Raw genomic sequence first — 12822 nt, forward strand, 5'->3', positions numbered from 1 at the left:
TGTTTGTTTTGCTTTGAAAGCACTAATGGTGTCACAGCAACACCTCAGGGTTAAGCTCGAAGGATTTAGATGACCTGCTTGAAAAACATTTAACTCAGTTTAGCCAGTTATATGTCATATTTTCTGGGTGGCTAAGAATTCAGATTCAGATAAAGATCATTTACTGTACCCTTCGGTAAATAAACGCATGGAGTTTCTACAAAAAGTGTGACAGGCAGAAAACACACGGCTAATATGTGTTGTCATCTGAACTTTTACCTCTATGTTTGGGTTATTTTTAGTCCAAGGTTGAAGGTCAGGTGAACTACCAGTACAGAAATGAAATGCAGGTACTTGAACGAAAAACAGCAGAGAATTACACCTACAGTTTTTTCCACCCACAGGAGCAACATTTCACAGCTGTTGTAATTTAATGCTTTCCCTTTAAAAAAGTGTGAAACCAGCCAGGCTGACACAGCATAAAATCCTGTTTGAATGTGCATTCAGGCTAAGATCTGCGGTCAACAACCTGAGACCACAATGTTTACAATAGAAACACAATGACTCCTTTATGATATGAGGCCACGAAAACGAACACAAAACAAACCTCACTTTACAAATCAACATTACCGTGATCTAATCATTGACGGCTAGAAAATAAATCCCTCATAGCCTACATAGAACAAAAACTAGATTGAATTGTGACACCTCTGTCCTCAAACTGCTCCAAACTCAAATAATGACCATTTTTTTCAATGTTTTATTTTATATGTAGGTAAGGTTGGATTCTGACCTTAACAGCAATATTTCCACAGATTTAAGAAAAAAACAGAGTTTCTACCTACTCATTCTTAGCATAACAAACTAATATTAAAGACCGCAGAATAATCCATTAATGGTGGAGTCTCTGGCCCCATGTTCAGACCATAACAACTACTCTGACGTCAGTGCAGGTTAAAGTCCCCCAACGGCTCAGCACCACAACTGGTGAGTGACATGACACCTGCAAACACATGAACACGTGTCGCTCTTTCATCTGAAAAGAAAGACACAGAACAAGCCACAATTGATTTTTCATTGTAAAAAGCGCCAGGCTGAAACTCACTTCATACTCCAATCTAATAAGGAATAAAGCGGCAGCTGCACTTGTCGTTTCCACTCAACTCACCAGACTTCCCCTGCTCTCCATCTGACTTCATCCCCTCCTCCGAGGGCAGTTTTACGGAGGATTCCAGGATCTGTCAGGTGTGTGCTGCGGGCTTTCAGGACAGAAACAAAGACAGAATCCAACAAATCCTTGTTTCTCAAACAGCCCTCCCTCAGACCACAACCATTTTTATCCTGTTCCCCACTAAAAGTCAGGTTCAGTTGGCACCAGGAAATACATCCAAGCGCTGCCGCTGTGTCTCTCCCTCTCTGAGTGTACCTGTTCAAGGCGACTCCCACAGGTTCAGTGATACAGTACACTCGGCCCCTCCCCCTAAACTCAAATGGTTTACTGGGTAAGGAAAAGGAGGAGCTCACCGGGGCTGTCACAATGATTTTCCCACATTACTCATACTCACTCAAAAACAAACATACGCACCGACCCTCGGGGGAGGAGCCAATCCAAGGTGTGGGCTTGCAAGCAGGTGAGTGTCAATATGTGTGTAGCCTAACACCGGCAGGCTGCTCAGCAACAGGTCTGCCAGCTGTTGACTTGCCTGAGGGTCTCAGTAACCTAATACCTTTAAAACAACACGTATGGTAGCATGAAAACCTTTCAGTACCATTAAAATGACCACAGCAATGAAAGGAAAAATATGTTTTTGTCTGCATTGATGCTGTTATACAGTCAGTGAGACATGTTTTTGTTTCATGCTGATCAATGTTTTTCAGGCTGTCACCCCACATTTTTTAGTAACTTGTACAAACTAAGCAAGTCATACAGAGTAAAGCAGGGGCTTAAGAAATGTAATAATGGCTGGATTTAGACCTATAGCCATGGGATGAACACAGGATATTGTCATCATTTTGGTGGATTAAAATGCAGCTCTTTTATAAGTTGTAATACATAACGCATGCTTACATTTCATTGTAAAAAGCTATCCTTTAAAGCCGCCTACATTTTAGTTTAATTATATCTTCTTATGTGTAATTTCTGTGGTTGGCGTGGAGAGCAAGCAAATAGACTCAATCACCGGAGTTCACGATTAGTGCAGACACAGGTGTGCTGTATTTGTTCACAAAATCTGTGTATGCTTGTTGTATTTAACCACTCCTGCAGTGACATGCTGTTAGAAGGCAGGAAGGTAAATGAAAGATTGGTGATATGTGAGAGGTCAGACAGAAGAAGCCCTGGTTTTAAACAAAAGAGATGATCTTATGAATTAATTAAGATTTATTCATCTGTCTGGAAGGGAAAAGACAAAACCTCTTAAAACGAGCAGAATGATGACTCAGACTATAAATATAATCCTACAAGTAAAGTGCACACACATAATTAGCCATAAAAAGGGGAAAACAGCAGTAGAAAAAAGACTAATCAAAGACTGATTGAACTGTATATTGAAGTTATCTGCCTTTCATCCATGTAATAATAAAAAATAAAGCAGCACTCCTCGTGGAGCCTTTTGTGTGCCAACCAATATATAATCAGTAATTCCCATCATAATTATATTGTATCAGCTGATTAGTTCACATTCAAATGGGACAATTCATTATTAAAAAATAAAAATGTAACGATTCCATATGAGATTTCTTCTATATTTACATACAGTATGTGGGCCACACAGTCACTGCTCCTGCTACAAAAGTAAAACCAGTCCACCCACACTGTACTGTGGTAAAAGGAGCCCTCACCGGCTGTCTGCTGGCCTGTGCTGGGCCCAACTTCTCTCAAGCTCCATAATTAACAAAGTCAACTTGTACAAATGTTTTTTAGAACCTAAAAAACAATGCTGATTGATTAATGTAAATTTAATTAAACTCATAAAATGTGTTTCAATGTATCTATTAATTCATCAACAATACTTAACTACTAACCTCTGCTTAATTACATGCCTCAATAGAGCTTACACAACTCCCCACTGACAAGAAAACATATCCAGGGCTGAACAACATTTGTAAATAATTAGAATAATAAAGTTTCACTTTATATTTGGGACTGGTTTGTCTACAGAATCGATGCTATACCAACTATTGACACGCAACGGGATACTATGCCAGTATTCCACAGGCTGTTGTCCTGGACTGGTTTTCCATGCCAATAGTTTGTTCCACAGATTATGTAATGGTTTTCCAGAATTTATTGCCAGACCTCTTGTAGGCCACTGACTGGACATTTCTTACCGTCATGTTGTGCATTTTAGTGATGTTAAATGGGACGTTTTTACTGCATTTTACTGTTTTAACTCAAACCCTGATCTTTCCAAAACCAAGTAGATTTGTGTCTACACCTAACCATTTTAACCAAAACCATGGGTTGGCATAACACTTGCAAGTAAAAACATTCCTCCATTTTGACCATGTTAAATTTGACCATGTAACCTTGCACAATTAATACCAATCTGCCTGTGTAATATGTCCCTACCAAAAATAAATGGACGATTGACATGGAGAAATCTGCACTGATAGTGTCAAAAGGTCATGTTTAAATTTGAGTCAGAAGAGTGTGTTCTCCATATACAGACACACCCACACAAGTGTGTTTTGATGTTATTTCAAAGCCGACCTATTGCATTGCTGCATGTTAAATGGCAGCCTGCTCGGTCGTGCAGTAACCTGGTAGAGTTTAAACATATAGCTATGACAAAATATTCATACACATGTGTTTTTAACTACTGGGAATCAGCATCAACCTCCAAAGTAAGCTCACACTCAGCACACGAGACGCTGCGTGTGGTGGGTGGGATCCTCTGAAGCCACCAGACCAGACCGGGGCAGCAACATTCAATACACACTCATTAAAGCGTAAAACAAGAAGGGCCTAGCCTCATTTAAAAAAAGTGAAAATAGTGCAGTTATGGCGGTTGCTTGCAATACAACACAGTTGGCTTGTCTATAGCATGATATTGCAATATTATTTTGACAGCCCTTCTCCTATGCAGAGTACGTCATTTTAGAATCATTCCGCGTACCATCCATCCCTCTCTCTGAAACAGTAAAGCAGCTACAGAGAATAATCTCTTGTTGTCTACTGTGTCCATGCATAATGGACAAGTGAGGAAACTAAACACTGCCCACTCAAAGGGGTGTTTGTAGCCCATGCAGGCCTTCAGTTCCGCTGCCTCTTCCTCTCCACTCAGCTGATACACAGCAGATTAAATGCTAGAGGTGGAGATGCAATTTTTGTGAAGCCGGATGAGAGTGTAAGGCTTTGTGTTGTGAACATGGGTGCATATGACGAAGGATTTTGCTTCATGATAACACTCAAAGGATCCTTGAGGGAAGGAACATGGACACAATTGGAATCCAGTTATTGATTTTCATTGGACCTTATTTTCATCTTACAGTCACAAGGCTATTTCATGAAATGGTAACAAATGCCTTTTAATGTCAGTAAAGAAGAAGGCTACAGAAGTTATATTGGCTATAAAGGATGTGCCTCTGCCTAGTACCGATGGTTTAGGATTAGAAATCCAAGGATAAGAGATGATTCAGTGATTTCCCCATTCAGGAGAACTCAAGAAGAGAATTTAAGGAAAAATTGTGTGGTGGAGTGCCCAAGAAATCATTGCAGGGCAGTTCCCTAAATGCTGGATGACCTGGAAGAAGTTTTTTTTTTTTATGACAATAGGGTTTTACCATCTCATGTGAGGTTTAGGGTTGCTGAGCAGTGTGCAAGAGTGAAAAAAGCTCACATATTTAAAAAATACAATAACTTACAAGCACTGTATATTGAACATATTAACAAAACCATCTTTGCTTGCTCAGTAGATGGCAGAGTGCAACATATTAATTACACTATTCTTGTTCCAGACCTGTTGGGACATGCTTGCTAGAGTGTAAGGTAACCAGGAAGCGGTCCAGCTGCAGCTCAGGCCCAGACACTTATGAAGATAAAGTGCTAATCAGCAGGTCTGTTGGGTTTCCTAATTAAAAGAATGTACTTGGCATGCGCAGGCTATTTACACCACATTAAGACGGCATCAAATCACACTAGAGAGACCAGGGAACAAGAGGAAATTAGCTTTCTTTGACACACATGGCTTAAAATGCACAGTGATACTGTGAGAACATGACTTACCTGTAAAAAACTGTTTATAAGAAATTAAATTCATGTTCACCTTGCCTTTTCTGCATATTGTGTGTAGCCACATTATACACACGCATACACACACATGTTCCTGAGTTCTGGGATTCCTGGAGGTGATGAACTGAGAGCACTATCCCTTAAATGAAAATCAATGGAAGTAGCCAATCTCCCTCTGCAGTCAGTTTACACAACACCTTCAAGGATAGCAGCAGCACCTCGCACTGCTGGGAAGATGTCAGCCATTTATTGTTCATGTGAGAAAGACAAGTGAGTAAAACAAAGATAATGAGAGACAGATTTAGAAATGTATACAGGTCTTGTGAACGAGGTGCTGTCCATCTTTTTAATTCCGGTCTTCAGTGTTGCTTAACTTGCCTTTGTTGCAACACACAATGCATGTGTTAATGGACACCCTCTCCTCATGAAGACCCCCACCATCCCTCCTTTCTCTTCCCATGATATTTCCCAACACTTAAGCTTGCACAGTAAAAAACACTTGAAACAAGCCTGTAAGAAAGTTCACCCACAAGTTGCTAAGTGTAAACTGTTTGGGGGAAAAAAGCCAGTGAACTGTGAAGATGACAAAGTTGAATAGAAAAATAGTCCCAATTGGAATTTATTATTACTTTACACCACAGAAAATAATGAAAGGAAATGTTGTGGTAATGTGGTAGAACCTAGAGGTAAACATGTTCAAGTTGCTGTGCTGCAGTGCAACAGCTGCAGTTACATCACAAAATGTACTTACACAGGCATACCTTCAAAACGGATTTCATATTGTGTCTATTGTCAGAAAAGGCTGTTTAAAACACAAATAGCACTGCATTTTAAAAACAAAGGATGCATTGGTGTGGTTGTGTTGCCTCAGGTAACAGTGAGAAGATTTAAAATAAATGAGTCTAGTTTGAGTAACACAGCTTGATTATTTATAAAGGTGTCAAAACACTGCAGAGCAGTTTTATAATACTGAGACAAGGTTTTACAATTCAAGTCAAAGCAGAAAAGATGTTATTTTTCTGACAAGTACGAGGTAAAGAAGGCAATCTCGCCATTCATTTTCAAAGAATTCTACCTGAAATTTGTACATGCACATATTTATTGGTCAAAGCAGCGTGTTGCCAGATGATGGTATATTGCTGCACAAGTCATTTTGTTTTCTGACCTTTTTTTTGCATCAAGATCCCAGCTGTGCCAATGCAACAGTCTCACTGAAATGATTGAGGAGTGTGTTTGACGTAGTACTGTTTGTCGTTCTGAACAGTGTTATAGACAAGTAACACTTCTGTTGTTGCATTTTTGAAGTTATGACATGTCAGTGCATACTTCACCTAAATGGGTCTCTAGCAGATTACTGCAGGGCTTTGACAAAGAATGCCAAGGTCTGAGATTTGTTATAACCTTCAAGAGGATGTCATTTCCTCTCCCATGACCTCCGTATCAACCCCCCCACTCTTAACTCTTTTAACCAGGCAAAGCACCTTAATTGGGAGGGCGGGTCAATGTTAAACTGTCAACTTAAAGTCTTTTGTTTGAAATGAGACCTGAAGGTGTGCAACCTTATATTGTTGATCTGCTGTGTGTCAAAAAGTTTCTTTCTTGCTTTATTTTAGCTTCTCTAACTGGCTTGCTTGCTCTTTTCTTGGTCCACTCATCATACTCGTGAAATGCATACCTTCTACTCAGCCAGACCGGCTCCTTCATTCTTCATCTCAGCTCTCTATTCTTCCAAACTTCATGTTCTGTAATCAGTGAAAGGGAACCGCCAGCCACCAGGTGCCACTCAGCTCTCTTCCAAACCTGTCAGCGCCAACAGCTACGGTCCCTCTCCACCATCAACTCCGCTGCCAAGTCTCTACTGCCAGGCACCAGCACAGATGAGCTTCATGTGGGCCTTTTTAACAGCCATTTGAAGGGCAGGCAGAAGGTATTACAACCGGTGACTGGTTGTACCAGTTGGCTGTATGCCTTGTGTCAAGACTGAGTCCAAGGTGGAATTCAGAAATAGAAAATACACTTCTAGTAGCACCTTGGCACAGTGCTGCACCAAGGTGTAAATCCAAGACTAATGAGGTGTAGGTGTTGAGTGAACATTTTGGAATGCATTCTTAGACTGCAAAAAAAAACACATTAGAATCTCTCAGTGGGTGAGAAGACAAGTGTTTTATTTTGGAAAATATTGTAAAAGATTAATTAGATGATTTATTTAGTTTGTCAATTAAAAGGAAAAGCTGTGAAGGAGCAGCGTTTCTACTCTGGATGTCTGATCTCCTTGGCCTCAGGGTGAGCGCAGACATGCTATGAGGCAGATTCATTTTGGCTGCTTGAATCCACAATCTTTTGATCACTTTTAGTTCATGACCATAGATGAGATAGATGTTTTTTGATATAGATTAAGTGGTACATTGAGATCAGTTTTAGGCTAAGCTACCTTTTCCCTCCAGAATGTATTCACCTGTTGAACTAATGCTTACAACAGGTCTCTGTGTCCATATACAAAGACATGTTCTATTAATATCTTAAGCATCACATTATACCATAGTACCCCACGCAAACACCCAATGGTACATAATTCATAAGCCTTCTCCAAGCCTTCACAAAACATGTAGTGGATGAGCAAACTCCCTCCAGTATCCCTACAAGTCTGAGAGGATGAATTTGTGATGCAGTCAAGACCCCCTACCTTATTTCATGTCAGCTTCCTTAACAAATGGTGCCCACTATAAAGTTCTTGTTATTGGGCTATTCTGTTCAGCACATCAAGAAGAGCAGGTTTAAATTTTGGGTTTTAATAGGAAATGTTTAAACAGCTACACTACAAATTAGATGTAACTCAAACTGCTGTGTAAGACATATACTGCATAAACTAAGTACTAAGAACACATTAAATATATTTGAGATCTGTTTTTAAAATGTTTTACTTGTTTGGTAACACAAAGTACCTTGAATGAATACCTTAAATGTATATGTAAAATACAAATAAACATATCTTAAGGCCAACTTTTAATACAGTCCGCATAACCAAAGTGGTTTCAGTTTAATATAACTTAAATACACATTTAAATACATACAGCATGTATATTTACAAGGTATACTGACAGCTTGATTAACTACAGTATCAGATGAAGGTCACTGAATGCACATTTGCTGTTTTCTGCTCCGTTTGCTAGAGACAAATTTACAAGCAATAAGAAAAATTTCAGCCTGTCTGACATTGAATCCATTGATACACACACATCATATACACTCAGAAGCATACTATTTAACAACCATTACATTACTCAAATGAATGAAAATACACAGTCTGTGCAAGACTGACACACAGTTCAACATATTTTCTAGATCTGCATTTCTGCATGAAAGTTGCTGTAGTGTATAAAATAGGCTTGATTGATTAACTGCACAGCACAGCAGCAGTGTGAATTTAAACTGTCATGTTGTATTTGACAAAGTCAAATGTGCTGTAGCACTTTGGTGGGTTAATATATTTAGGTGGAGCAACCTGCCTTTGTACGGGAAAGAAAAGAAAAGAAGAAGAGATATAAAGAAGAAAGAATAGAAGAAGAAAACAGCAAAAGTGTGTGGAAAAGGCTCAGTTAGGAATACAGGCAATTAGAAGTTTGTGTCTCTGAGAATTTCTCTGATGTTCTAGTGAAAAACACAAGTGTTGCTCACACACAGACACTCACCCACATGTGCCCGCAAAAGATGTTTTTTTTTAGGGAAAAATTATATTTATTATAATAACTTCTCAAATAAGCCTTTCTGCACAGACAAATTTAATCTAGACCATTTGGAAATTTAACTTTTTGACTTTATGACCTTTGAGTCCCACTTGTCAGCAGCAGTGACAAAGACTGCAAATAATCAGACTGCTGCTCGGCTCTCTTTGTCAATTTCAGCCTCTCAGTAGCCTTTAATGGGGAAGCCAGAGGACAGAGGCACACAAGCACACAAAAGCCCTTTGTCTATGAAGCCAAAACATCTTTGTGAATCTACAAAGTGAAACTCCCATTATATGTCTATGATGATTATGTCCACTGTAGTAACTACGTATTACTTTTTCTCTCCCTCTTCTTTGGTAATATGAGCAGCCTTTGATCACCAAGTGACCATGCCTGCTTCAAATCTGACTTTGAAGATGACAATACAAGCAGTATCCAATTTGTCTGGCCAGTGCATTGTGGCATAATTAAATGATGAGTCACATTAAAAAAACAACCAAAAAAAAACAAGCCTAACTGTTGCCATTGTGTGTGAGCATTTCTGAGTAGCTATTTCTGATGCGTGGAAATTACAGTGGAGAGGCCTGGATATTGTTGCTGGAGACAATTTAAGTGCCACTCTCCCAATGGTTATAAGAGGGCTTTGGTGGGGGCAGGTGTTTTGGAAAAGTGTCAGCGCATGGGAAAAATGGCAGTGCTCAGCAGAGACCTCTTGCACACCCACACATACACTTTCACATCCTGCTTTTTTTTATCATTCTCTTGTTCATATCTATCTCGCTCTCCTCCACCTTTCCCGCTATGATTTTCTCTTATTAATCAGAAAACATGCAGACGACACTGTGTCCTTATGCATTATGTAATGTTTCACCTTGTCCTCTTCCTCACCGTGCTCCTACATTTTTCTTTTCTCCTTCTCTGTCTCTACTTCCCTTATTTTTTTCCCCCTGGATACCCTCTTCGACTTTTGTACACTGACCTTCTTATTTAAAACAGCTCACATGCACAGTTGGAAAGCCAAGCTTGACCCTGCTTGCGATTTCGGTTAATGTGAAGAAGCAGCACCTATCTTCATACTGACACAATGCTCACTACTTACTTTTGTTTCTTCCGCTTCTTTCGCTCTCTCTCTTTCTCTCTCTACTGCAGCCCTGAGATGAATTTGCTGATAACACAACCCCTCAGCTCTCTGTTCCCATTCTGATGAAACTTGTGGTGATATAAGTGGCCTTGGCCACTGCAGGGGTGGTGTTTGTGTGTGTGTGTGTGTGTGTGTGTGTGTGTGTGTGTGTGTGTGTGTGTGTGTGTGCGTGCGTGCGTGCGTGCGTGCGTGCGTGTGTGTGTGTGTGTGTGCGTGTGCGTGTGCGTGTGCGTGTGTGTGCGTGTGCGTGTGTTTGTGTGTTTTCCTGAGTCGGCACATTTACAGCACCCAGGAAACGACTATTGAACAAATACACCAGCTGGTACATGCTGAAGGAGAGTGTGTATGTATTCAAAAATGTGTGCATCAGTCTGTGCATATAACTAAGCTGATCAAGTACAGTAACTGCACATTATTTTTTTTAAAAAGATAACTGTACTCATTTGTAATTAAATATTTCAGCATATTGTGTGATATTAATCAATTAGATGCAGACACCGGCACTCAGAAAGCTGGCATCAGATCAGTACAACCTTTGATAACAGGAGGACTAACATACATAAATAAGAAAACAAAAAATCAGCAGCACTCAAATGACCATACTTGTGAGCACCCTCAGTATCATCACAACATCAAACAATGCTAAAAGGAGAGAGGAGAGAACTGGCAGCCAAATGGACCCCCAAAGCAAAAAACTCTAATGAGGAAAGGGCCCCTGGGGACTGCCTGGGTGACTCCGGAGCTTGCAGTCTTACACTTTTGTACTGGTGCCATCGTTAGCTACCCTGATCCTCTCTGCAAGACTCCAAAACCTTGAAAGAAGCTTTTGTCATGAAAGAGCTGGAACATGGAAACAAACTACAGATAAACTGCTACAACTGTGTTTGTCTGAATAGCTGACGATGCTAATGTTGGACCTGTCCGACCACCCAGCCAGATAAGAGTCTGGGAATAAAAACAGTCTTTAAAGTTTATAGGCTGCTCTTTGGGATGGTTCATGGTGACGCAAGTGACTCATAGGAGAATAGTTAACACAGGCCACCACGGAGCTTGATGGCACGAACTGTTGACAGAGCCATATTGTAGCATTTGATTGCATGAGGGCTGGAAGGCATGTGCATTAAGTGTAAAACCAGTAAGTGTTAAAACTGTCCTCACAAGAACCATTCAAGTCTCTACACTAGCCACTCAATACTGTAGCTACAAAAGTTACTACTGACTCAGCAGATTGAAACATTTAGGTAATGGATTTAACTTGTTTTAGAACTCGTAATGTGAAAACAGCTGGTGCAGGAGGCTTAAATGGCACAGAGTCAGTCACCAACCAAGTTGTGGCTGCAAAACATTTCGGTGTGTACTGACTATTTACACAAATTAGAAAGTTACAAAACATGCAGACATATGTATTAAATTACCCCTATATTTAACAGCATTGTATTGTGCTGAGCAAAACTTGGGAGCCACACATTTCTCTGTTCGCTGTGTAGGAGCAGGTGAGATTGACAAAATGAGAATAGCAGGTTCACCTTAAAGATCACTCCACCATAAGCTTGGTCAGGTAGGGGTAACCCATTGACTCTAAGTTAGGGGCTAACCCCCTTCCAGCAGTTAGGGAAACACACAATGAGACTTTTCTCGGTCTTGAGAAGCTGCAACATTTATTAAGTGACAAACAGTAGTCTGTACTCTACATTTGCTTCCAGACAGACAACTTACAGCTAACATTTTCCTCTGCTTACATTCACTGTCACTTTCCTGCCACTTGCACTAGTTCAACCACACACTTGCTATGCATACACATTACACACTGCTTTTTGAGCAATGCTACCAAGAGTTTTCAACAAGCAATGATACGGAACAGCACTGCACAGTGGCTCCCAAACGCTATTGGTTACTATATAAATGGATATTTGGCGTTATTTTTGGCATTCAAAAATATTTTTTTGGCCTAACAAATACCACTAACTTTTCAACACGTTTAAAATCCGTGTAAAGTAAGAATAAATATGTGTTCTGAGTTTGACATACCACAACCACCCTGGTTAACCACCCTGTCAAATTTGAATGATTAAAAAAATCGCCAAATAATAAAATTAGGCTTCAAAGTTGTGTAAAAAACAGCCTCTGTCCCTGCTCCCAAACGCTGTGGGAGTGCCCGCCGAGTTTGCTGAAACCCCGCCCCCTACCAAGTGTCACCTGTCAATCAAAGTCACCACCTTTACCAGAAACATGGACACTATGTCTGAGAGCTTTCTGCTGCTAACTCAGCTGCTAGCTCGGAGGCTAACTCAGCGGGTAGCTCAGCTAACTGGCTTACTGTAGACTGTAGTAGTAGTAGTAGTAGTGTGCGCTGAATGTATTTATACCTACAGCAGCAGGGGCGGGTTTATGCCAATCACTGCCGCGTTACGTAACGCAGCGGTGATTTTCAGACCCGCCCACTAAATCCTGAACACAGAAATCTTGAAACACAGTTTGTGAAGCCTAGCTCCACAATTCAAATCTAAATGTTTGAAATGCTTTTTACACCTTTTCTAGAAATACATTTATGACCTATTTAATGTGTTTAGAAGAAAATGTCTGAATTCACTTTACACGGTCCTTAAATGATATATAACAAATATATTCAATGCCACCATATGGAGTATTAAAAGTCTTACCTATAATTTGTAAATTTTTAACCAGGATAAGTATTTAGTCACTGTATTATTACTGTACATGCTGCAGATAGAGTTATTATTTCT

General features: G+C 40.0%; 1 protein-coding gene across 5 annotated transcripts in view; it reads right to left on the reverse strand.

Moving 5' to 3' along the window:
- Nucleotides 1-12822, reverse strand: part of LOC133987583 (kazrin-like) — a 127505-nt gene that overhangs the window by 35233 nt on the left and 79450 nt on the right. The window contains exon 1 of one of the 5 annotated variants that reach the window (XM_062426998.1): nt 1148-1378. The exons of the other annotated variants lie outside the window; for them this stretch is intronic. Within the exon in view, the coding sequence (XP_062282982.1) occupies nt 1148-1178 (31 nt within the window). The 5' untranslated portion in view covers nt 1179-1378. Of the gene's footprint in view, nt 1-1147; nt 1379-12822 lie in introns of those variants that run through there. 5 annotated transcript variants of the gene reach the window in all.

Source organism: Scomber scombrus, chromosome 10 (assembly GCF_963691925.1).
Source record: "Scomber scombrus chromosome 10, fScoSco1.1, whole genome shotgun sequence".
Lineage (NCBI taxonomy): Eukaryota > Metazoa > Chordata > Actinopteri > Scombriformes > Scombridae > Scomber > Scomber scombrus.